This window comes from Galleria mellonella, unplaced genomic scaffold, assembly GCF_026898425.1.
Source record: "Galleria mellonella isolate WM207_F2 unplaced genomic scaffold, CSIRO_AGI_GalMel_v1 utg57, whole genome shotgun sequence".
Taxonomy (NCBI): domain Eukaryota; kingdom Metazoa; phylum Arthropoda; class Insecta; order Lepidoptera; family Pyralidae; genus Galleria; species Galleria mellonella.
Window position 1 is genome coordinate 339,163 of NW_026442119.1, and position 27,698 is coordinate 366,860.

Consider the following 27,698-nt stretch of genomic DNA (forward strand, 5'->3'; position numbering starts at 1 on the left):
TTGAGGGACCACCCTTGCGTCACAGGTCAGGACATACAAACCCATTCTTTTATATAGTTTCAAATAAAAATCTCTTTGGCTTAATTGTCATAATTATACTAATATTATGAAGAAGAACGATTTCCTTTTTATATTTGTTTGTTTATATATAATGGATAAACCCAAAAACTATTCAACTGATTTTAAAATTTCTTTCATTTGTACAATATAATACAGAGAATAAAACATGTACCTATGTATGTATGTTTTAATAAAATTAATGCAGTCTGATTTAACTTTATGAAAATGTAAACAAATGTAAACAAGAATCAAAATAAATCTGCTGATATCCAATAATCATCATCATCATTTTAGCCTTTAACTGTCAACTGTAGTTGCCACGCTTGGCAGGCGGATTGGCAGCCGCAGTTAGGCTTTGGAGATGTTTTAACTGGGAGGTTGCTGTCTATCTCTCGCCGACCTTTAGTCGCCTCTTACGACACCCACGGGAGAGGAAGGGGTGGCCTATTTTATGCCGAGACCATGGTCGATAGCCAATAATAATAAAAATAAAAAGTAGATCAATCGATTGGAGTCGAGAAAACTCGACTAATTTTGGGACCATTTGAGACCCTTAATCTTGAGCAGCTGTAATGCGAGCGCGAGCCTGACTGTCGAGCTTTTTCGACCAAATTACACGTAAATTAAAATATAACGTGTACTTACTAAATTTTTATATCGATTTTAAATCGAATAAAATCGATTGAATATTTCGATTCCATTACTTTTTACTGATGGATGATAGATGAAGTAGGTCAGTTAGCCTATCGTGACGAATTCAACAAAAATTGTTCACGATGGTTTCCAGGGGGAACCACATGGAGGTCGACCTGATAGGGCATATTGCTAGCAATGTCGAACTCCATTGCTAACAATCCCTTTCCCCCCTGCGCAGGCGGGGTTACCATTCTATTACATCTATTAAAAAAATAAAAATAAACAGACATAGATACATACATGTCGTATGTAAACTATATCTCGAGATTAGGTACTTGTGAAAATTACGTTAATTAAGTACTGATTGGCAAGCAAATAATAATTAGAAATTTAATAATGAACAAATCTTACAATTACGATTATTAATACGTGTAATAATGTAAACTTTACACGTTAATTAGATTTTTGTTTTTTTTTTTCCTAATTTGGTACACTTAGTCAAAGTAAAGTGTCCGTCCCATCCTCATTATTTGATACGGGAAACTGGACACTCAAAGGTATTATATTGTCTGTGCCCGAAATGAAAGGGGAAAAAAGTAAAATTACGGTATACATGTTTTTTTTTTAATTTTATTTATTTATTTTTTATGCAATTCCACCTGACGTATACCTAATGATAGTCTAAGGCAAGTACGAATGGATTTTATTTATTTATTTACATATGTATATTACATTTATATGATCTGAGGTGATTACGATTGATTATTATTATTACTTTAATATATTTAAGGTTAAGTATTTACATACATGTTCGTTAGAGATTGAATAAATTTCTTTAGTATTTGTTTAAAAAATATGCTGGTTCTTGTTGTATAAATAAATAAATAATAATAAATAAAAATTAATTGTTAGTAAAAATGCCGTCTGTTGACTTGATGTAAAATATATATTTTTTGTTCTATTTCAATTGTTTATCAATTTTCCTTTTTATAAAAATCTATAATTGTCAAGGTGTGTAAAAAGGTCAATTTTGAATTGTATTTATAAGTAAAGAAGCGAGCTACAGTAAAGGTTTATAACCGATTAAGTAATCGAAACATTGCTCGACCACGTATCGATGGTAGTTATCAAATATTTATTTGTTGTATAGATAAAATATCGGTGTCTTTGACAGAACGACAGCCAGCTAGCCAGTCGGGTAACGGTCGCGGCGCGGTACACGCCGGGTCACCTTCCACTCTCGCGCACTTATCGGGCTTTCGCCATATTAGATTTCTATTACAAACCAGTTTCATTAAAATGTATCAAAATGGTGATTCTTAAGCTCGAAAAATGCCGTCGCGAAACTAAGGTCACAGAGTTCAGTATGTTCGTTGAACCTAACCACCCCAAGAGGTTTTTCAAGTACAGTTGACCAATAACTCGCCCGTTCCGGGATTTTCGGTTTGTGTTCTGGAACTGTTAACCCTTCAAGCCGACTAGGAAAGTGATCGTTCCCGCGCGTTGTGAGTTTCTAATTTTGAATTTCGAACATTAACCATAGATTTTGGCAGTTGACGTTTTGAAATTTCCGAATCATGGAGAAGCAAAAGTACATACGCATACAGTCTTATGGCAGTATGAGTTCAGCGAGAAGTAGTGACGATATGACTGTGCACAGCCAGTTGTTCCCTTATCCGAAGAAAATGGTTGTTGAGAGAGAAATTTTGTACGAGGAAAAGCATCCACCGTTTCAACCGCTGTTCGCGACGACAAGATTATTCGGCAAATCTAGATTTACGCTACTACTGGTCTCCTATATAATATTTTACTTCACATATTTGATATCTGGAGCATTTGTATTCTCGGCTTTGGAAGCACCCTTGGAGAATCAAATAAGATTGGACGTGATTAGAGCTAAACAAGACTTCATGGCGAAACATCCTAATGTTACTGGTAATTTTTTTTTATCTTCTTTTGTATATATAGTTTCTACTAAGTATATAAACAAATATTGTTTAGATCAACAAAATGTATAGACGGTACGCACAAAAATTATGATTCCACAGAATTATGTTAAAAGAAACATTCGCTTCGCTTATGTTAGCGTTGTATCATAATTAAAGATTGTGTCCAAAAAAAAACCGACCTCAATTGTGACAATACCGGTTATTTTGATCAAAAAACTAAACTACAGAACCGTTTTTGATAAATTTTTTATTGGACCGAACTGTGAGTACACCTTTGTAGATAAAAAGAATAAATTTCCAAATTGGTTTAGAACTGACGAAGTTATAATACCCTTTAAAAATATAACTCAAATGAAAACCTCCATCTTTTTGAAGTTGGTTGAAAAATTTGTTTGAAAGAATGCTTAGATGTTTGAGAATCAATCATATGTAAACGGCAGAATGGATTTTATTTAAATTTGCTACACCAGTAGATTTTGAAATTTAGCTTTGCTTGACAAAATATTTTTTTACGAAAAGTATCGCCTACAGTTAATTTTGAAACTACCTAAAATTAATAACAAACATTGTAAAACAATTCAATGTAGGTAGTTATTTTGGGTTTAGTATTTCATAATCTCAATATGAACTTATTGACGTTGATAAATATTGTCTTGGCATAATTAAATCAAATGGGATATTTGATCTATTGTAGTCAACTCTATTGTATTTGTTGTTATTTTATTTATTTATGTACATATATTGTAAAAAATATAACTAGAAATTGATTTAGCGATATGACTGCCTTTTGTACTTCATATGTGTAATACATATATACATATAATACATATATATATACATATATATACATATATATATATATATATATATATATATATATCTTGCCGTCAGCTTGCTTACCATTCTAAGTTGTATAAAAAAAATATCTATTTGTCAAAACATCACCATTTGGATATATGTGATCTAATTTATATAAATTCTTGCACACATTCTTAGTAAACAAATTAGATTAAATCTCTAATGTATGCTATATCATTTGTTAAACACCGTATCATTGACATAGTTATTAAACATTTTATAGAAAACAAAGTTCAGACTGTTTAATTAGTACAATTGCATCTCATAATATAGTAAGTAATGTTATTTAATAACTGATAAAATTATCTGTTTACTAAACACTTAGTTAAATAAATATATAATACAGAGGGTATCTAAATAAATGCCTAATTAGGCATTTAATTAGTTATAGACTGAAAATAAAGTATTTAACAGTGCGTTAAACTAAAATCTACCTATGTTACGTGCTTAGAATAGAATAGAAATAATTTTTATTCATATACACTTGTTTACAAGCTATTTTCAATTGTAAATTTTTTATGATTGTACTGCTGAGTTAGGGATGTTTTTTTTTTATACGACTTAGAATGGCAAACAAGCTGACGGCCCACCTGATGGAAAGTGGTAACCGTCGCCTATAGACATGAGCAGTACCATGGACATAACTGAGTATACCGTTTCGCCCATGATACCTCCCATGCGTTGCCATTCCTGAGGACTCAGGTGTTAGTAGTAGGTAGTAGTTAGTAGTAGACTGCTCACTTTGAGAATAAATTATTTTTTCGCCTCCATTTTTTCACCTGCTTAAAAACCACTATTACTTCAAGATCAACAAATCACCCCCCAAGCCTCTACACAACGCCCCCAATTTTTTTTCTGGGCCTCTTGTGGGCGCTGCAGGCCTAAAGAGCCATCGTATACCGCTAACATACTCGTATACCGTTAGCGCAGGCGGGGCTACTATTTCATTATCATCCATTGAAAAACAAAACACTGCTGATGTACAAATCAATAATTTTTTTTTATCACTGAGGTGGCAAACAAGCATACGGCCCACCTGATGGTAAGCGGTTACCGTAGCTTATGAACACCTGCAATACCAGAGGTATTACGCGCGCGTTGCCGACCCTGAAGAAACCTCTTTACCCCCCTTTTGAAGAACCCCATGCTGTAGTTTCTTGGGAAAATCTCGGCGGAAAATTTTTATGATATTTTAAATTGTTGTTTATTTGTTTAATGTAAATCGAAATTATTGCATGACAAATATATTTAAAAACAAACAATTATATGTAAAACAATTAAATATAATGTGACAATTAAATTCTCATTAACGCCTGAATATTAGCTAATTGTCAATATAATTTTGCTGCACCCAAACAGGGTTTCATTTACTTACTCATCATAAGAGCATTGTAACAAAATGATTTATGTATGTACATGAAATAATTGTATGAACTAATTGTATGTATTATAATAATCTACACTAATTTGAGGAAAGATTTGTATTTTTGTGTATATGTATGTTTGTAATGAATAAACTCAAAAACTCCTTTGCCGATTTCAAAAATTCTTTCACCATTAGAAAGCTACATTCACCCTGAGTAACATAGACTATTATATATATTTATTGCTAAAAAAGATTAGGGATCCATACTAAAACTTTAATAACGTAATTCAAGGTGTAAAAAAATGTTATAAAATATCTTTCGTCGCGTGCGCTGCGGAAACTTTTGGTGATAGAACAAAATTGTGTTCTACAATATTGAAGGAAATATCAATAACTACAAAAAACTTCCCGATACTATGTGTCCAACTATTATCGTTATGTCACAATAACCACTTTTTAAAATGTAAAAATGTCCACCCGTAAGAAGCCTTGACGTGCCGCTAGTAAATAAATAAACTAGTAAATACACATAATTTACTGTATATATGATAACACTAGTTCTCTGATAACAATTTATCGGGCACTTGTACAATCGTTGGACTAATTATCAATTGAATTTAAAGTCTTCTTTTTTTTTATACAACTTGGAATGGCAATCAAGCTGACGGCCCACCTGATGTAAAGTGGTAACTGTCGCCTATAGACATGAGCAGTACCATGGACATAACAGAGTATACCGTTTCGCCCATAATACCCCCCATGCGTTGCCATTCCTCAGGACTCAGGTGTTATTCCTCTGTACCCTGTAAATTTAGTCCATTACCCTAATGTTGTCTTGAAAAGATTGCACTCAGCAATAAGACCGCCTCACTGTACTTATACAATTGTATCGTTGTGTTTGTAAATTGTCTTGCTTATTTCCTATATTGTACAATGCAAATAAAGTTAAAAATTCATTCATTCATTCAATTGATAAGTGGCCTATATTCTTTTTCATCTCAAATACTAGGTGCAGGTAACTATACCTATTTTAATTATCATTAATTAAGACGTTAAAACACTAAGAAGGAAGAAACAAATAGACATCAGTTTAATTTTAACACCTATAATAATTATTATTATTTCAGCCGTTAACTGTCCACTGCTGAACATAAGCCTTCCCCATAAGGGGAGTTTTGCCAGCAGTTGCCACGCATGGCGAGCAACATGTAAAAAAATAAACACATCTAGGAGATATTTACTGCACGCATAAATTTTGTACTCACCATTTATATTCCTGTGAGTACATAGTTCTATGAAAATGCTTTCATGTTATATCAACATTGGTGCTTTATTTAAGGCACGTTCTAACGCGAATATCATAGCACTTTGTGTGTTTACAATCACTTTATCGCCCTAACCCTTGCTAACCTCGAGATGAGCTCTCAATTCCCTACGTTTGGATACTTGAGGCGCATCATTTGTTCTTGACTTTGGTCGTATGGGCGTAACTTTGTCTTTTCTCTCCCGCTACCCGCTGAGATTGTAGTTTAAGGATCGAATTTTAATACACTTTAGTTAAATTTTTACTATGGTCCTAATCTGGGAATAATGTTTTAAAATGGCCTTTTAAGGAATGTAACGCCTTAATCATAACATAATATGATCAGAATCTGATGAGAATTAAAGTGATTGCGGAGTCACTTGAAAAGGAACTTATATCTTTCTCCAACCCACATAGAACCTTTTTTTTTATACATTTTAGAATGGCAAACAAGCTGACGGCTCACCTGATGGAAACTGGTAACCGTCGCCTATAGACATGAGCAGTACCATGGACATAATAGGGTATACTGTTTCGCCCATGATACCCACCACGCGTAGCAATTCCTGAGGACTCAGGTGTTATTCCTCTGTACCCAGTAAATTCACGCCATATTTCACCCTTCAAACCGAAACACCTCCGTGTATACTAAATTTCATAGTGATTGGCTAAGCCGTCAAACAAACAAACTCACTTTCACATTTATAATATTTAATAAGGATTAATAAGGATGCCACAAACAAATGATTTGACAGTTAATTATCCTTTGAAACTATTACCGATCACGTACGAGCGCATATCGAGGGATCCCGCGGGCAAACTTGTGTCCATACATCAAACGGGATGTGACAAGGGATCGCTTTGTCTTCAACATTCAAATAAATTTACACATGAGCAATCAGAAGCAGCAAATAGACATAGAAGATGGATATTTGATGTTTCTGTTTGCTACGATTCATATAAAATGATGTACAGCATTTATTAAATAAGCAAAAACTTGGATTGGTCGCCTGGTAGCGACTGCTTTCAACCTAATAATTATTGTAGTGAATTATTTATATTGTATGTTTAATTAATTAATGAAATATATTATTTATGTATCATTTATGTAAGTATGTATCTATATAATACAATTTTATCTTTGGCTGTTATATTGGTTACACAGGTTACACTCTGGGTTTGTTGTACGCGTTCGTGTAGCCTAACTTCAGGCTGCTTATAGGGGGGAAAGGGATCGTTAGCAATGGAGTTTGACAACCCCATTGCTAGCAATATGCCCTATTAGGTCGACCTCCATGTGATTCCCCCTGGAAACCATCGTGAACAATTCTTGTTGAATTCGTCACGATGGGCCAACTGACGTGCTTCATCCTCACTTATCATCCTTCACTGGTGCCCCGTCGGTGTATACCGAAAGCGCGGGTGGGGTTGCCATTCTATTGTCATCTATTAAAAAAAAAACTTCAGGCTGCAGTTGAAAATCAGTGGTTTGCTTTTAAGCAAAACTATCACCGAGCTGTAGCCTATTTGGGTCACTGCGACACACATGGTGTAATCATATTTTTGTATTTTATCTTTTGTTGTTTATTTCATTCATTTTCATTTAAGAGTTTCCTCTTGTCGGTACAACTAATTCATGCATCTTCCTCCAGCCAGCTCTATCCCAGGCCATATCCTTGACCTCCCTATACGAAATGACGCCTAGTGTTTCCTTTATCTGTCCCATGTGGTTAATCCTCTAGTTCTTTATTTAAAAAAGTGTAAATAATTTGATTGTATAAACTCATTTGTAAATTTACGTGTGTCATAAATGGCTCAAATAAAAAGTTTATCTATCTATCTATATATTCATAGGTATTTGTATAGGTATTTATGTGCATTTATATTGATGAACTGACCTCATCGAAACGGACACACAACAGTCTATTGTGGAATGCTCTCGCTCGGCTGTGAACAGAAGTAGATAGAGACGCATTGCGAGGACCTCAATCACGAAGTAGGGCCTCATCGACGATCCACTGTCATTATAAAAACCATGACCACTCTGTCAAGAATGTACGACTGAAGAAAGAGAGATATTGATCCCATCGGCAGGGAATCTATCCTCACATATTGAACCAGAATTGTCACGCACACTGCGATTTCAGAGAAGCTTAAGGTTGTAGAATGATCTATCTGCCGAGGCGTTCTTCTAGAGATAACAGTATTCTTTAAAAACGGCGTATTAAGGTTTCTTAAGGTTTGGCAAAGGCGTGACAACCCCGATAAATATTTAAAGATTCCTTTTTTTTTATTTGTGTAAATTATTACATTTTATTTATTTATTTAATTCTTTATTGTACACACCAGTTATAAAAATATAGAAGTAATAAAATGTACAAATGCGAGCTTAACTCTGATAGAGTTTTCTTCAGTAAACCCAAAGAGGAAAGGTGCATCTGTGACAAAATTAAAACAATACAAGCATCGGTGTAAACTCTAATGAATACAAAAAAATAATTATCAAAATCGATTCAGAATTTGCAATAGAATTTAAATGGTAAATTCAGAATTTATTTCTTTTTGAAATCGCTTAACAATAACTGTCAATCACTCATTAATTGTTGAATGAATTTTATATTAGAGTAATATTTTAGCCGTTAAAATTAGGCAAAGAAGAATAGAAACAGAACATAGAAGACTTATCACTGATAACCGTATAGACACTGTACTCTAAAAATAGCTGTCAATCACTCGTTAATTAGTGAATGAATTTTATATTTTAATAATATTCTTTAGCTGTTAAATTTAGACCAAGAAGAATAGAAATAGAACATAAAAGATTTATTACTGATAACCGTATTATCCTTTAGACACTGTACCCTAAAAATAGCTGTCAATCATTCATTAATTAGTGAATGAATTTCATATTTTAATAATATTCTTTAGCCGTTATAAATAAACCAAGAAGAATAGAAACATAGAACATAGAAGACTTATCACAGATGACCGTATTATCCTTTAGACACTGTACCCTAAAAATAACTGTCAATCACTCGTTAATTATTGAATGAATTTCATATTAAAGTAATATTTTAGCCGTTAAAATTAGCCAAAGAAGAATAGAAATAGAACATAGAAGACTTATCACTGATAACCGTATTATCCTTTAGACACTGTACCTTAAAAATAGCTGTCAATCACTCGTTAATTAGTAAATGAATTTCATATTTTAATAATATTCTTTAGCCGTTAAATTTAGACAATGAAGCATAGAAATAGAACATAGCAGATTCACTGATAACCGTATTATCCTTTAGACACTGTACCCTAAAAATAACTGTCAATCACTCATTAATTAGTGAATGAATTTCATATTTTAATAATATTCTTTAGCTGTTAAATTTAGACCAAGAAGAATAGAAATAGAACATAGCAGATTTATCACTGATAACCATATTATCCTTTAGACACTGTACCCTAAAAATAGCTGTCAATCACTCATTAATTATTGAATTAATTTCATATTTTAATAATATTCTTTAACCGTTAAATTTAGACCAAGAAGAATAGAAACATAGAAGATTTATCATTGAGAACTGTATTATCTTTTAGATACTGTACCCTAACAAATAAATATACTCACATTGTGGAAAGATTCGTCTCTCAAACTCTATGAACCCATGTCACATTCTCATTATGTGACATTCGTTGTCAGCGACAGAAAAGAAATTGCCAAAAAATAATCCCTTTATTAAGCAATAGCAAACTTGATTGTGACAAGTTTATTTATTTATTTATTTAACACTTTATTGCACTAACATAACAGGATTTGTTGAACAATTTTCAATAAGTATAGTTTAGTACAAAAGGCGGTCTTATTGCTAAGCAATCTCTTCCAGACAACGTTTAGTATTTTTTTAATGGATGATAATGAAGTAGCCGCGCCTGCGCTATCGGTATACACTGGCGGGCACCAGTGAGGGATGATTGGTGAAGATGAAATAGCAGGTCAGTTAGCCCATCTTGACTAATTCAGCGATAAATTAGTCACGATAGTTTCCAGGGACCGCGTGGAGGTCGGCCCGATGGTATGATAATGATGATATCAATTAAGTATTAATAATACTAAATTTGTGGGGGGAAGGGATTGTTAGTAATGGGGAGGCCAGTCTCTACTGCGAATATAGGATATATTGATAACAATAGGGACTAAGCTTTTAAATTAATTGATACCATCATTATCATACCAGCTCTTAATTGTCCACTGCTGAACATAAGCCTTCCCCATAAGGGGATTTACTTCTTAACGGGAGCACAGATAATGTGATAGTTAATTTTAAACTTTTGCGTGATTTACACAAATTTAAATACTCTGTCGGGACTTTTTTTTAAATGGGCGATAATGGAATGGTAACCCCGCCAGCTCTAACGGTGTACACTGGCGGGGCTCCAGTGAGGGATAATAGGTGACGATAAAGCAGGTCAGTTTGCCCATCGTGACGAATTCCATTAGAATTAACCACGATGGTTTCCAGGGAGGACCGCGTGGAGATCGACCTAATAAAGTGTATTGCTGGCAATGGGTCAGTTAGATCTCATTACTAACAATCCCTTCCCCCCGCTGTCGAGACTTAACCTGGTGAAATATTTTTGCAGATAAATATTAACCTGCGCTAACGGTATACGTATTGAAATAAACGAATGGGGGGGGGGGTATTATAAGTATTAGAGACCAAGGGATTGTTAGTAATAGAGACTGAGAATCCCATTGCTAGCAATATACCCAACCAGGTCGACCTCCTCGCGGTTCCCCTGGAAACTACCATGGTTAATTCCTGATGAATTCATCATGATGGGCTAACTGGCCTGTTTTCATTCTCATCTATCACCCTTCACTGGTGCTCCGCCAGTGTATCCCGTTAGCGCAGGCAGGGTTACCATATTATTTTCACCTATCAAAAAAACAATATACCCAACCAGATCGATCTTCCCGTGGTACCACCTGGAAACCATCGTGCCGAATTCCGACCCGCCTTTTTCATTTTCATATGCCTTTATCATCCCTCACTGGTGCCCCGTCAGCGTATACCATTAATAAAAAAAATAGGTCTGAGAGTATAAAGAAAGATATTATTTTAAATACTTTTACTTTGTTCCACAGTCTTTATTGTAAAATGTTTTCATTAATTATACACTCGACTCGTATCGTTTCATAATTCAAATTTTGTTAAAAAGTTTGAAGTCGATTTTTTTTTTTTTTTTTTTTGGGAAAAGTCTTAATTATTCAATCACTTTTGACTGAGTAGCCGTAGAACTTTCCAGAGAAAACAGTAAACGCAAAATTAAAAGAGCAGTCGGATTTATTTCGACAATAAAGCTCAGCTTGTACCTACATTGTAAACTGATGAAAACCATTTTATTTCACCCTTTAGAAGAGCTGTAAGCAATTTTATTTTTATGCTCTTATACCTAATCATTTTTGTTTTTTTTTTTCATTTAAAATTTTATTTTTACCAGAGGGAGACTTTGTACAAAAGTTGATTGCTTGGGCACCTCTGTTCCAGTCGTGTTTCTACCGTAAAGCAGTTGTGTTTGCATGGCTGTGTTTCGGTTTGAAGCGTGGGATATAGCGTGAATTTACAGGGTACAGAGGAATAACACCTGAGTCCTCAGGAATGGCAACGCATGAACGGGGGTATCATGGGCGAAACAGTATACTCTGTTATGTTCATGGTACTGCTCATGTCTATAGGCGACGGTTACCACTTTCCATCAGGTGGGCCGTCAGCTTGTTTGCCATTCTAAGTTGTATAAAAAAACTTAATAATAATATTAATACTGATGCCATTAAGGGACTACCGACTAAAGGGGAAAGGAATTATTAGCAATAAAGTTTGATAGCCCCATTGCTAGCAATATACTTTGCATGCATGCATATGATGGTTTCTAGGGGGAACCACGTGGAGGTCGACTTGATAGGGTGTATTGCTAGCAATGGGTTTGTTAGACTCCATTACTAACAATCCCTTTCCCCCCTAACAGTAGTAAAGTGCCGTGAGATTCCAGGATAGAATGGGCCACCCTTTCCTTTACTGTGGGTGAGAGGCGACTAAGGGAACTTAATTGTCGAGGGAAGGGCGGCAGCGTCTCTCTCAAATCATCACCAAAGCCTAAGTGCGGATGTCAACCCGTCTGCAACTAATGGCAAAACCCCCCTTTGCAGGGCGAAAGGGATTGTTAGTAATGGAGACTAAGAATCCCATTGCTAGCTATATACCCTGTCCGGTCGACCTCCACGTGGTCCCCCCTTAAAACCATCGTGCTGAATTCCTGATGAATCCATCATGATGGACTAACTGGCCTATTTTCAGTCTCATCTATCACCCTTCACTGGTGCTCCGCCAGCGTATTCCGTTAGCGCCAGGGGGGTTACCATTCCATTTTCACCCATCAAAAAAAACCCTTAGCTTAATTTGACAACAGATGGCGCTGTATAATCCAGTGGCATTTATATACCATAAATACCAACATTCCTTGACAATGTAAATATACAGATACTTGTATCAAAGTTCACTTGTATAATTTTCATATTTACACTAATATTATAAAGAGGAAAGATTTGTTTGTATGTTTATAATAGATAAAACAAAACTACTTAACTAATTTTAAAGTTTCTTTTACCAGTCTCTCTCTCTTTCTCTCTGTGTATGCGTGTGTGTATTGGTGTTTATGTACACGTATGTATGTATGAGTGTATGTAAGTGTATATGTGTATGTATGTGTGTATATACTTATTAAATAATAAGTAAGGATATATATTTACATTATTACATACACACACACACACACACACACACACACACACACACACACACACACACACACAGGAGCGCGCGCGCGCGCTCGCACCTCTTTGTTCTAATATTAAATCATATTTATTTTTACTCCACGCAACTACCTTTTACTTTGAATTGTCAATACTTTATTGGGGGGAACCTGGTGTCTAAGATACAAGTTACGACTTAGTTTAGGCTCCAGATCTCCCACAAATTATGATACTTTTATTTTGTATAAAGTAAAATGTAATATTATTATACATTGTAATTTGTGGAGATGAATAAACTAATTTTTATTATTATTTATTATAAACATAAAATTAAAAAAAAAAAAACTAAAATAACTTATTCTAATAACTGTGTCTTGCTTATTTTTTGAAGATCTGTTTGCCATTTGGCAAAGGCCACACACACACACACACACACACACACACACACACACACACACACACACACACACAGGAGCGCGCGCGCGCGCGCTCGCACCTCTTTGTTCTAATATTAAATCATATTTATTTTTACTCCACGCAACTACCCTCCAACCGTTTCCACTCTCGCCTATCCTGAGCCACTCTGTCCCACATTTTTCCATGTATTACATATTACATGTATTACATATTGATAAATGATAAAATTTTCATCGTACCTCCAATTAAACTATTTATAATCACTCTACTCCACCCAAAGGTTGCTTGGAAGAGATCGCTTTTAGCGATAAGATCGCCCATTGTTTTCTCACTGTGATCATTTCTTGTAATTGTTTATATCTATAATAAGTGTACTTATTGTAATCTTATGGAGAAAACAATATAGAATATCTATCTATCTACATACCTATATATTTTATTAAAAAATAAACCGTAGGAAGCCAGGGTGAGTCGCTAGTATAGTATTAGTATGATTAAAATTTACCCGTCTCTAATATTATCAAGCACAAATACGATCCTTGTTATTATGTATTTCAAATATATTTAATACAATGTCGTGCTTCAGATTCGAGATAAATTTAGCTCTCTCCCGATGAAGCCGCCCACGCCACGCCGCAACAATTTTAAATGAGTTAACCTTCTACAGACGTCATATTATAAAATATTTTACGGAAAGTTTGTTCCGAGTTTAATTTTTTAAAAAAACAAGAAATAGTCTTGTTTTTTTTTTTTTTTTACAACCATAAATATATTTAAAGTGAAAAAGTAGAAATTAGATTGTTAACATAGTAGAAATTCAGAAGAGACAGAGATAGTTGTAACCTAAGAACAAGGAATTACATAGAATGGTAAAATATAAACAGTAAATCATATTGTTGCCTCTTTTCTTCTTATGCTTATATGATTAACAAAAAAAGAACGTGTGATATACTATCAGTTACTTTTTTCTCGATTCGTAGTAGCCTCTCAGTTTTCAGTAGGTTTTATTAATATACCCAACCAGGTCGACCTCCTCGCGGTTCTCCCTGGAAACTATCATGGTTAATTCGTGATGAATTCATCATGATGGGCTAACTGGCCTGTTTTCATTCTCATCTTTCACCCTTCACTGGTGCTCCGCTAGCGTATCCCGTTAGCGCAGTCGGGGTTACCATACCATTTACACCCATTGAAAAAAAGTAGGTTTTATTGGCCGTATAACCCTTACAAATTCAGATACAACCTGCTTGCATACTTTCTACATAAACTGTGTCGAATATATAGTCTAGTAATATAATATTTGTTATGGACAAATAATTGACATATTAATATGAACAAAAATTTTCTATACACTAGCCTGCTATGAATTGAGAAAAATGCCAACTGTTAGTGTATCTTTCGTCTTTTTACTAATTATATTTGCATAACAAGAAAGGACCATATGATTTAGTTTTTATTTTACCATATGATTTAAAGAAAGGGGTGGCCCAGTCTATGCCGGGACTACATGATACCCTATCTGTTTTATGTATTAGTATAGGTATAAATTTCCTACCTTAAAAACTATTTCTTTTTTTCTTTCTTTCTTTTTTTCTTTCTTTCAAGGCAACTATAATTTTTAAATCGTGTTACTCAAAGATACATAAAAAAGAAAATCAGGAAGTGCACATATATACCTAGACCTACTGGCAACTTTTCTATACTGTATGTTTACAAGACAAATATTATAAGCCCAGAAGGGATTAGCATTATATTATACATATAATACGGAATTGATTTCGTAGGCATACATCCAATATCTGTCATAGTATGTGATTGTAATATTCTCGTGAAGCCGTGCATAATATGTAAGTAGATCATACACTAACACACCGCCGCACCGCTGTCGACAGCGTGACCCCAGCATCTCAAGTATGCTGTGTTCACATTACACGACATTAGCGGGTAGCGGATACACTGTCCGCTAATCAGACTAGATGGCGCCTCTCTCGATTCATCCACCCATACACTGGTATAGGGAAATTCGTTAATCATAGATCCAGTGAGTTATGCCGGGATATATTTACTAATCATGTTGACGTTCATTTCACAGTGATTGTACTTTCGCGTCCTTTCTAATTATAAACTAGTTTTTTATCCGCTACTTGTACTGAAACGTGTGCAAAGAAATAAAAGTGGATAAAGCAATAAAATAACTAAGTTTTAGATGGCGTATCATGATACAAAAACGCAGTTCATAAGTAAACCTTCAGGAATACAATTGTGAAAACCGCATCAAATAACGTGCGTTTTTTCGTGATATTTGGATCAAACATAAAGCCAGACAAGCAAACAAATAGACAAAATTTATTAAAACAATATCGATCTGGCTTCTATTTTTTTTTTAATCACTCATATACATTTTTCTTAAATATCTCTCATATACAGATATGGTAAAGTTACAAATTTATTATTTTAGTAAGAAGTAAGACGTGAAAGTGAATTTTTTTATTACCTTATGGCTCCTTAACAGCTTAATTAGTGAGAAGGAAAGCAAATCAGTCAGCATATCGTGATAAATTTAACAAGAATTAACCATCATGGTTTCCTGGGGAATGTCGCATGAAAATCAACCTGATAGGGTATATTGCTAGGCTTTCAAACTCCCATTACTATGAATCCCATTCCATTCATCATCATCATATCAGCCTTTACCTGTCCACTGCTTAACATAAGTCTCCCCCTTTGGTGTAGTAGTTGCCACGTTTGACAGGCGGATTGGCAACCGCAGTCAGGCTTTAGAGACTAAGAGGGACGCTGTTGCCCAACGCTCGTCCTCCCCTAGTCGGTTCTTACGATACCCACGGGATAAGTAAGGGTAATTCTACGCCGGGAACACACGGTCACGACCACATTCCCTTACAACACAGATAATTATAACGTAGTGGCAATCGCTCCGTCGTTATCACTGTGCTGCGGCCGGTGTGACCCAGCGGAGAACGTTAGCACAGATGGGGGCATACATCGACCCCGCGCCGCTGCAGTACTGAAACGCATTATATACAGTGCATCGGTTATCTGAATATCGCTCGGTGGATTGCAATTTAAATAGGCCAAATGGATCTTTGAATATTTCTAAAAAAAAGAAAGTTGGCGCGATGTTCTGAATTCAAATTTTTTTGCTCTGTATCTGTTTTTTTTTAAACGATGTAAATGTATGTTAACCTGCATTGTTGGTTTACAGCTTTACGCTAACAGAATTAGTGGATTAAAGGGGATAATAGGTGACGATAAAGTCAGGTTTTTTTACCATAACGAATTTACCAGGCTATAATTGACAATTCCTATGGAAGACCGCGGTGACATCCATTTAATATTAATGATTTGTTCCAATGATCTTGATGATAATATCAGCCGTTAAGTGTTCACTACCAGAGGGAGACTTTGTATAAAAGTCGATTGCTTGGGTACCTCTGTCCCATTCGTGTTTCAACCGTGAAGCAATTGTGTTTGCATGGCTATGTTTCGGTTTGAAGGGTGGGATATGGCGTAAATTTACTGGGTACGGAGGAATAACACCTGAGTCCTCAGGAATGGCAACGCTATGTCCATGGTACTGCTCATGTTTATAGGCGACGGTTACCACTTTCCATCAGGTGGGCCGTCAGCTCGTTTACCATTCTAAGTTGCATAAAAAAGTAACATTTAGGATACTAATGTGGACCATTTGTATTGCTACTAGACGATGATTTGGAGACACTGCTGGACGAGGTGGTCCGCGCCAGCAACCATAAAACACTAACTATCAAGTTACACTAGTTAACCTATTATTTTAGGTTAAAAGATGAATTTAGAGGAATGTCGCATCATAATCGGACCCATTATAATCATATATTACTTACAGGCTCCACCCCTGTTATTTTCCTCGACGCCAAAGCAATTTTATGACGTGTATACAGCCGACCCGATGCGAGATCAGCAGGTTATCAGCAGATTTATACTGTACCCCCAGTTGCGTTGATTGACGTATGTTACCACGATATATATATATATCACGCCTGTTGTAAAAGTTTGTGACTTTAACTTACTCTCTAATTTAACACGTAGGACACTTAACATATTGATTCAGACGGGTAAAACCACGGGATACAGCTAGTTATAAAATATATAAAACGGTGCATAAAGTTATGGAAAATTTTATTATATTAATAATGTTTTTACGCTGACTGTACTAACAAATATTTGATAATACACATTCGAGGCGATTGATCTTAGATGTTAGATACATTTGATATTTTTACATCAATTTTAGATGTTTGTGTAGATATACAACTAAACTAAGACGCGATCTGAATAATAGAAAAATATCGTAGACGCTACCCGAGGAGAAACGCCTCACGGTTTCGGCATGGGCATTCAATTGAAAATAATATAATTCGGCTTTGATATCTACAATTTTTACTTTACCTAATATATATCTCGATATGTTTTTCCTTAATAAAATTATAAAAGATGTATATATATATATATATATATATATATATATACAGGTCGACCTCCTCATGCTTCCCCCTGGAAACCATCGTGATTGATTTATTGTTAGATTCATCACGGTGGGCTAACTGACCTGCTTTATCCTCACTGGTACCTCGCCAGCGTAGACTCACAGTCAAGTTGTACTCCACAACCTGATTACCTATTTTTTTTATGGGTGATAATGGAATGGTAACCCCACCCGCGCTATCGGTATACACCGGCGGGGCACCAGTGGAAGATGATAGGTGAGGATGAAACAGGCCAGTTAGCCCACCGTGACGAATTCAACAAGAATTGTTCACGATGGTTTCCAGGGGCAACCACGTGGAGGTCAACCTGATAGGGCATATTGCTAGCAATGGGGCTGTCAAACTCCATTGCTAACAACCCCTTTCCCCCCAAATTACCTATTTATTAGCAATTAACAAATACTGCCCAATCACTTCCTGATAGTTTGTCAATGTCAAGTAGGTACTACGTAGTACAGTAACTAGGGCTGCTTCCTTATCGTTAGACGGGTTAAAAAATCCCACGGAAAAGTATTATAAATGTGAAAATATGTAAATTTGTTTCTATATTTGTTACTCAAACACGCTTAAACCTTTGTAGGGATTTATGTGAAATTCAGTACACGTGTAGGTCGGGGGGAAAGGGATTGTTAGTAATGGAGATTGAGAATCCCATTGCTAGCAATAAACCCAACCAGGTCGACCTCCTAGCGGTTCCTGGAAACTATCATGATTAATTCCTGATGAATTCATTATGATGGGCTAGCTGGCTTGTTTTCATCCTCATCCCTTCAATGGTAGGGGTAAGGGGTTACCATTTTATTTTTAGCCATTAAAAAAATACTCTATAGATCCTTTGCGATCCTCGCGAGGGAGTCTTTTTTTAATGGGTGATAATGGAATGGTAACCCCACCCGCACTATCGGTATACACCAGCGGGGCACCAGTAAAGGATAAAAGATGAGGATGAAGCAGGTCAGTTAGCCCATCGTGATGAATTCAAAAAGAATTGTTCACGATGGTTTCCAGGGGGAACCACGCGGAGGTTGACCCAATAGGGCATATTGCTAGCAGGGGGACTGTCAAACTCCATTGCTTCAACAAGCCCCTTCCCCCGACACAGGGTTCGTGACCCACACGTTGATAAACACTGATTTAGAAAATTCAATATGTGAGACTGAACACTCTATTTGAAGGCAAATTTATTAGATTAATAAATTAGTCTGTAAATGAAAATAAAATTAATTCATAAACAACGCACACAGCTTCAAAACTGTACAATACGTTCTCATTTACAAATTTGAGTTAATAGCATATTATAATTTCCCTTCGTCACTAATCGTAAGCGCTTCCAGGCTTTGTTTGAGCCAACTCCGAGATTTAATGTTTAATTGTAACAAATTGTGGTTAAGACGAACCCATTTTTCCTTTGTCGTAAGATGTAAATAAACAAAGGCAGGTCCCAGAGAATATTGAAATTACGGTTTGAACATTTAATTTTTAAATGAAAAAATTAGGTACTTATTTATTATTGAGTTTGGTTTAAAAACCTAAAGAAAAATTATAAAAAATGTGCCTAATGAAAAATTATAGGCAACTTTTGTAAGAGTGCTTTTTTCTGGCATGTGATTGGTATACGCTGACAGAACGAGTGAGGAATGATAAGTGAGGATGAAGTCAGTTAAATTTACCCGTCGTAACGAATTCACTAGGAATTAACTACGATAGTTTTCAAGGAAACCGCATGGAGGTCCACCTGACAGGATCTATTATTAGTAACTTCATTATTGCATTATCATCAGGCAACGTTATCTCTTAATATCTGACCTTAGTATCAGTCTTCGTACTATAAAACTTTCACATCTAAATCATAAAAAAATTTAAAAAAATCGCTCTCATATTTAAATTTAATTAATCTGGTTTTTAATGTAATATATATAGTCTGAGCGTGTCGCAACACGTGCGTGGACTGAATAGTGGTCGGAGATTGATGAATAATATGAAAGGTTATCGAACTTCTTCTAATAATTATAGTATTTATAGGCGACGATTTCCACTTCCCATCAGGTGGGCCGTCAGCTCGTTTACCATTCTAAGTTGCATAAAAAAGTAACATTTAGGATACTAATGTGGACCATTTGTATTGCTACTAGACGATGATTTGGAGACACTGCTGGACGAGGTGGTCCGCGCCAGCAACAGGGGGGTGTCAGCTTCCCGCAACTCCAGTGGCGGGCCCAACTGGAGCTTTGGACAGTCGCTGTTCTTCTCATCAACTGTGGTTACCACCATAGGTAAGCTTCGTATATGAATATTCTTAAAACAGATACATTAAGCAAATTAAACGATGCTTCATAGATATCTTACATTGAATATAATCGAATTTAAAACAATAAAACTGTATTTATATGTGGATTTTACTTCACAACTAGTAATATATGGTCTCGTAAAACGAAACGGCATCTTCAGTCATTATAAAGTTTTCAACTCGGATGTAAATAATCACCAATCCCAAAAAAAATTTACGAAATTGGTTCAAAATTAGCAGTAAATGATGATATGTTTTAACGGGTTTTTTTCTTTAATAGATGAAAATGATTTTATAGTATTGCTAGCGCTTTTGGTTTACGTTAACGGGTTACCAGTAAGGGATCATAAGTCAGGATGGAAGCAAATCAGTTGTTTATAAGGGGGACCGTGAAGATTGATCTGAAGGATATATTACTACCAATGGAACCATAAGTTTTTGTTCCTAACAACCCCTCCCACCCATTATGACTATAGATTCATGTATCGAATCTCTAAAAACACTAAATCATATTTTATAGGCTACGGTCACGTAACACCCTTGTCCAAGCCGGGCAAGCTGTTCTGCATGGTATACGCACTGCTCGGGATCCCGCTGACGCTGGTGCTGCTCTCCGCGCTAGTGGAACGTCTGCTACTGCCTGCCACGACGATGCTGAGGGCCCTGAACGCTTCTCTCGGCCACCTGTACCGCCCATTCACCATACGACTTGTGCATTTGATGATTATTGGTTAGTTTCCATGTTGTTTAAAATTCTAGATGGAAGTTTAAGTTCAAGATGTCCAGATGTTGACGATGAATATTTGGTGTGATTAAACTAATTTGAATTAAATTTTGTGCACACATAATCTATACATGGGCCTCACATAGATTGCCATTAAGAACGGTCCCGAAACATCTGCATCCACTGATTCCTTGCAACTCATTGCAGATCAAATTATCTGTCCACTGACCTGGGAGTCAGTGGATAAATAATCTATATCTCGGATCCATCATATCAGTCGTTACCTGTCCACCGTTGAACATAGGTCTTCGCCATAAAGAGAGTTTTACCAATAGTGATCATCAACCAAGTACCAAGCGTAATCGCAGTTAGGCTTTGGTGATGTTTTAAAAAGGACGCTGTTCCTTACTCCTCGACCATTAAGTTCCCTTAGCCACCTCTTACGACACGTACGAAATATGAAGAGGTGGCAAATTCAATGTTGGGATCATACAGCATTTTTATTTTATAATATTTTCTTGCAGTGACAACGATGGTAGTGTTCTTCCTGGTGGTGCCAGCAGCTATATTCGCGAATCTAGAGCCGGACTGGGATTTCCTTGATTCCTTCTACTACTGCTTCATTTCTCTGACCACCATCGGACTGGGTGATTACATCCCCGGCGATTCGCCCGGACAACTATACCGACCTGTGTACAAAGTGGCTACCACTTGTGAGTATTGTATAGTACATTTTTATATTGTATATATAATATATACTATAATGGGGCACCCTCTATTGTCAATAGTTTCTAGATCACCTTAGTCATACAAGAAGTTTTTTTTACAACACAGGGAGCAAACAAGCATGCGGCTCACCTGGTGGTAAGTGACTACCGCCGCCCATGATCACCCACAACACGTTCGGAAATATTGCTGCTGGAATTTGATTCCAAAGAGTGGTTTTGCGTGGAAAAAAGTGCTTTGAAAAACGCACGGTGGAAAAAGTTCATGCCTTACTTTAATCTTCTACTTGTGTTGAGGTGCCCTTTGATATTAAAAGTTTTAGGCATCCTTAGTCAAATCCAAATGTCTTTGACGTGACTTACCAGATATCAGCTTTACATAGTACATCATGGACGAGTGATAGATGATAAAGAAATCAGGTCCGTTGGCAAATCGCGACAAATTTATCAAGAATCAACGATTAATTGTGTTTTTTTTCAGTGAAGATAAATAAATATATAAAAAATAATATTTTTAACGTAAATCTCGTTTCTTCTAGTTTACCTCCTTATCGGACTGACATTCCTCGTGCTGACGCTGACCGTCTTCTACGACATACCTCAACTGAACCTTAGCACTGTGTTCTCCTCCGTAAAACTGGACGAAGATCCTGAGAAGATGCGTCTCAGCGGCTCCGGGATGATGGGCCCAGGGTACGGGATTGGAGGGCTGGTGATGAGAGATGACTACAACCACCACGACCAGCGTCGTTCGGTGGTCCACATTAGACCACACTTGGATGATAGTCCAAGCCCCGAGGACACTACACCGGTTCACGCCAGAGACATGAGGGTTCATTGAAGAGATAGTCCAAAACTCAGACATCTCATGACTCCACTACGGCTTTCGTATTTTTTTAATTTATATTGTTTATTGTGACATCATTGGTGATACAGTGATAAGCTGTCGAGTGCTACCTTATGTCATTAACTACTGTGACGAAATTGAACTTACAGAAAGTGATCATAATAATTACAATTATTATACTATGATTTACAATGTAATGACACGTAATTATAGACTGGCTGGCATAGAATACCATTAGCATTAAGCCCGCTTTTTAAATCACTTTTTATTGATCGTAAAGTTTAAATAAAAAAATAAAAACTTACGTAAATCGGAACGGATTACATGCAAGAAGCGGGCGTTACATTTAAAATTAACACTAGAACATTGCATCTATTATGCAACTTTATAATATTACACATGTTCAAACAATTTTTTTTCTATAATAGCCAGCCAATCTACGTCTACAAATTCTTTTTCGTCGCAGTAGTTCGACTGTATGGAGAAATAGGAAGCATTCGATTGTGGAAATGCAAATGTAATGAAACACTCTTCTGTGGAACATTAATTGATTGAAAATGGCTGCATGTCGTTTTATTTTTGGTAATAAATTTGTTAACGTCTTTAAAAATTACTATAAAAATATCAATTCGAACGATCTTAAATTCCTTATCGTTTGAATAATTTTCTAATTTATTGGTGTTTGCAATATATTTAATATATTTATAATTCGATTATACTCGTAAATGTAACGTGGTAGATATTTTAGCGAATAATTTGGCAGTGTAAGCTGGAATAATAGTTATTTTCCTGAGATGTCACGTCTATTAAATGGAAATACCTATAACAGTGTCTAAGTAATATCGCGGAATGATAAAAAATATTTTTATAGGTAATTAAGTGTAGTCTTTATTTTTAAGTTAATTTGATTATCGTAATGTTTTCTATGCTTATTTTGCACTAAATGAAATTAACTAGTCTAGGTCATCATACCTAATAGTAAGCGTAAATTTAATGAGTGTTGATTTAATAAAAAAGAATCTAATTAAAATAAATATTTTCAAAAACCCTTTATCACATACCGTCCCTTGTGTTTGAATAACAAAGTATATCATCCCCTTTATTTATTCGTTTAAAAATAAGAAATCAAAACACATCTGGTAAAGCTGGTCGAACTGAGCTGGTACGATAATAAGACTGACGAACTTTTTTCAATTTTTCACACTTTTCTAATTGATTTTTAAATTTTTTACGCGTGCGTCTAACACGACGGGCGAAGGGTCGGACGAAATATGTTCAAAACCTGACAAAACAGTGTTATAGCAGAACAGACTGACTACCATGTCTCTCTATAAACGTATACGTCTTTTAAAATATACACGTAAATAAGAATTTATAAAAAAAAACACATTTTCAAACTAGTTGCATATTAAATGTACAACTCTACATAAACTATCTAATTAAAAATGGGAGTGTCTAGCTAAATACTGTCTGTTAATTTGTTTTTTTATTATTTTAATATTCTATGGTAGGTATGATTATTAGCTGTATTGAATGGTTTAAAATAAGTAAGTGTATTTAATATGTATATCTATATTGATGGCAAACGAGTAATTATAAAAAGAGCACGCACTTAATGCGTCGAATAAGCCGTAGATATGGAAAATCGTAAAGAACACATATGGCAATACAAATGGAATGGTAAAAAGTGGACTATCTTAGCCACTATCTGTCGCTTATACACATAAACTACCATAGATATCACAAAGATCCCATCTATGCGTAATAATTAAAAATAAAGGCTTTTCTTCCAACATGCAAACACAGCTGTTTGATTGTTGTAATAGTAGATGGGGTAAAGTAAGTGTTTAAATCGATGCATTTTGCACTGATCATATCTGAATTTTTATGAATCTTTAACCGTAATAAGGATTTATTCAAAACTATTTTCTTCTACTTTTTTTGTCATCCCCTCTTTTCTCACTTTTTATCATATTGCTCTTTAAGGATATTGTTAGATATGTGGGTAGTACTGAGCACGTACAGGTGGCTACTTCCACCTTTATCCACGCCACGCTTGGCAGGCGGGTTGACAACCGCAGTCATTCTGCTCATTTCTCGACCCTTAAACTCCTTTAGTCACCTCTTACAACAGTCACAGGAAAGGAAGGGATGGTCCATTCTATGCCTGAACCACACGGAAATCCATTCAGAAATTAAAGTAGCAATTTTCAGATCATCCGCGGCTCTTTCGACGCGTTCCGCGCCCTGCGTGCTCATCACAATTTATCATGATAGAGTAAATTAAAAAGTATAATTAAAAAAAAAGTTGATGTAAAAATTTGACGTACGTATCAATTATGTGTGATAGATGACCAATAATTTAGTAGTCATTGGATTTATCAAATAATATAATATAAACAAATATATATATATATGTCTTGCGTAGGAAAATAGAAAAAAAAAATAAAGATATATCTATAAAGCTTAAAGATTTGTATTTAATAGTATTAAATAGAATAGAAAATAAAAAAAAAATGTTTATACGTCATTTGTAAAATGAAAACGTGTTTGTATTATCTACCTATGTGTGTATTCACTGATCTATTCACTAAACTAATGCAGATTTTATGAAACGTTTCTTGTTTTGTAAATTTTCATTATTTGTACAGAGGAATCACTGTAGAAAATTATATATTTGTTTTAAAAATATGTGGCTGTGACACAAAATGATCGGATCATTGTAACATTGTAACGTTTTGTGAGAATCTAAATAATGAAATAACGTCATAACAATTTGAATCGAAATACAATCGATGACAATATTATAAAACTTATGAACAAAGTCAAAGATTTATATCAATTTAAAATATTTTGTTACATTAATAGAAAAAGAATAAAAACTTTTATTTATTTATTTAAATTTATAAACAATGGTGTCGATTCCGAAATACTATTCTCTAAAACTCAAAATTACAATTTCAAATCACAATTAAGTACCAAATTTAAAATAAGAACTTACCTAGAACTGATTCTTCAATATACATTTTAATGACATTTCAGAATCGAGCCCAATGTAAAAAATTAAGGGTACTTTTGTCTGAATGTAAATGGATTAAATATAGGTGGATGACACCTGTATTGAGTGATCGAACGGTTTTATTTATAGCAATAATTTACAGGGAATGACTATCGAATTTTGAACACAATATTCCAGTATTTATTAGATCAATCTAACCAATGCTTGGTCTATTTTTTCATATATGCCGCTCCGGGCAAAAATGAATATTTCCTGCCCATTTGTAATAAATTACTATGTTAACTTGCTAGTGATAGATCGGGCCCTAAATCTACACAATTATATATTATCAGAATTTAAATAAGAATTAATGTTATAAATGTGTATTCACTTACTACATTATAATTATTGTGTATTAGACGAATATTCGTATGACTCAATACATAAAAATATCCATATCTATTAGTACCCAAATAGACAGTAGACAACGGTAATAAACACAAAATGCCTCGAATGGATTAACTGCATTATAGACAAACTGTATCTGAAGTAATTCATAAATAAATTGGCTTGGAAATGTATCACTGTTTAATTTTCAACCGAAATTAAAAAAGGACATGGTTCTCAATTTAACTATATTTTCCTTTATCCTGAACGCATTTTTAACAAACTTCAAATAGAAGGTTTTCAAATCGGTTATATTTTTTTGTTTAAATTTTTTTTTATATTATTTTAAGGGCTTTTACCTTCTTCAGGTCAGGTATATCAGCCCTATCGTACTCTGTACTGATTTCTCAAACAAAACTTTATCTACATTCCCTAGACACGAAAAGAGAAGAATTAATGGGCATCAATAATTTTTCTCTTTCTGCGTCAATTCTAAATTGATTTGGAAAATTATTTTTTTTTCTATGAAAAGATATACTTACAAACTGTTCCCATAGACAATTTATAAAAATCGATTCAATTGTTCAATTTTGAGATCAAAATGACTGGTTTTGCTATAATTGAAATCGGTATTTTTTTTTTGTAGAACACAATCTTTAATTATAATGATTTTTATAGCATTTAATAAGATTTATTTCCTATATATAGTAATTATGTCATGATTATGATTAAGTGTTTTTTTTTTGTGGGAATCATAATAAATACCAGTTGGATTATTACATTTAGGTATTTTCATTTTGATCAGGTTCTTTATTTCGATATTTAATAATAGACAACAGATATTTAATAAATCTATTATTGAGTTAATATATGGATATATATTAATATATTTATCATCCTCATCATATGCCTATTACTAATTCAAACATTTTTACAAATTTTTACATTTTGTATTAGTAAGAAATTTACCACCTCAGTAAGTTTGCTGTAATTCAACGTTATAATTTAAATTGAAGACTAATTCTCCAGTAATGAAAACCACAGTGGACCATTCAAAATAAACCAAACAACGACTGTAAGTGTAAGAAAAAGGTTGTACACGGCTATAGACCTACAGCTCAATTAAATAGAAAAATAAACTGACTTGTATCTTGTCACTAAAATAATCGTTGTAACATTGTACGTAATAAAATATTTAAATATTAAATAACATTATTGGTCTCCTGTAACATTCCACATCCATCAGGTTATGGGCCAGCAACGCACAGATGGCGAATACAAAAAATCAAGTTGGATTTGAACATCTTAATAAAACAAATTATGATACATGGAAAATACAAGCAGAAGCTGTACTCATAAAAGCAGGACTTTTTACATGTTTATCATCAACCGATATTAATGCAGAAAAAGATTTATTGGCCAAAGCCGAACTGCTATTAATAATTTCGCCGTCCCAACTTAAATTAGTAAAATCATGCAAAACAGCAAAAGACGTATGGGAGACCCTTAAAAACGCTTACGAAAGTCGTGGACCTGCACGAAAAGCAACATTATTAAAAAAGTTACTACACAAAAAAATGAAACATGATGAATCCGCCAGAGATCATATAAATGAATTCATCGACTTGGTGGATAAATTAAAAGACATGGACATCAGCATCAATGAAGACCTCCTGAGCATAATGTTACTATACAGTTTGCCAGATTCCTACGAGAACTTCAGAGTGGCTATCGAGTCTCGTGATAAACTTCCGTACCTCAAAGAACTCAAAACGAAAATTATAAAAGA

The 27,698-nt window shown here is 34.7% G+C and overlaps 1 protein-coding gene across 1 annotated transcript; it reads left to right on the forward strand.

Annotated features, from left to right (window-relative positions):
* The first annotated feature begins 1,875 nt into the window (after nt 1-1,875).
* On the forward strand, nt 1,876-26,103 carry LOC113509690 (potassium channel subfamily K member 1-like). Its single transcript, XM_026893090.3, has 5 exons — nt 1,876-2,631; nt 20,074-20,214; nt 20,749-20,958; nt 21,477-21,665; nt 22,217-26,103. The coding sequence occupies exons 1-5, from the start codon at nt 2,274-2,276 to the stop codon at nt 22,516-22,518; spliced, it is 1,200 nt and encodes a 399-aa protein (XP_026748891.1). The 5' UTR covers nt 1,876-2,273; the 3' UTR covers nt 22,519-26,103.
* Nucleotides 26,104-27,698: the final 1,595 nt, after the last annotated feature.

Bases quoted from the DNA above. Each gene is read 5' to 3' on its own strand.
- LOC113509690 (XM_026893090.3), top strand. From the start codon at position 2,274: ATGGAGAAGCAAAAGTACATACGCATACAGTCTTATGGCAGTATGAGT. The intron at 2,632-20,073 runs GTAATTTTTTTT...TATTGCTACTAG, and splicing joins GAAACATCCTAATGTTACTG to ACGATGATTTGGAGACACTG. The intron at 20,215-20,748 runs GTAAGCTTCGTA...CATATTTTATAG, and splicing joins AACTGTGGTTACCACCATAG to GCTACGGTCACGTAACACCC.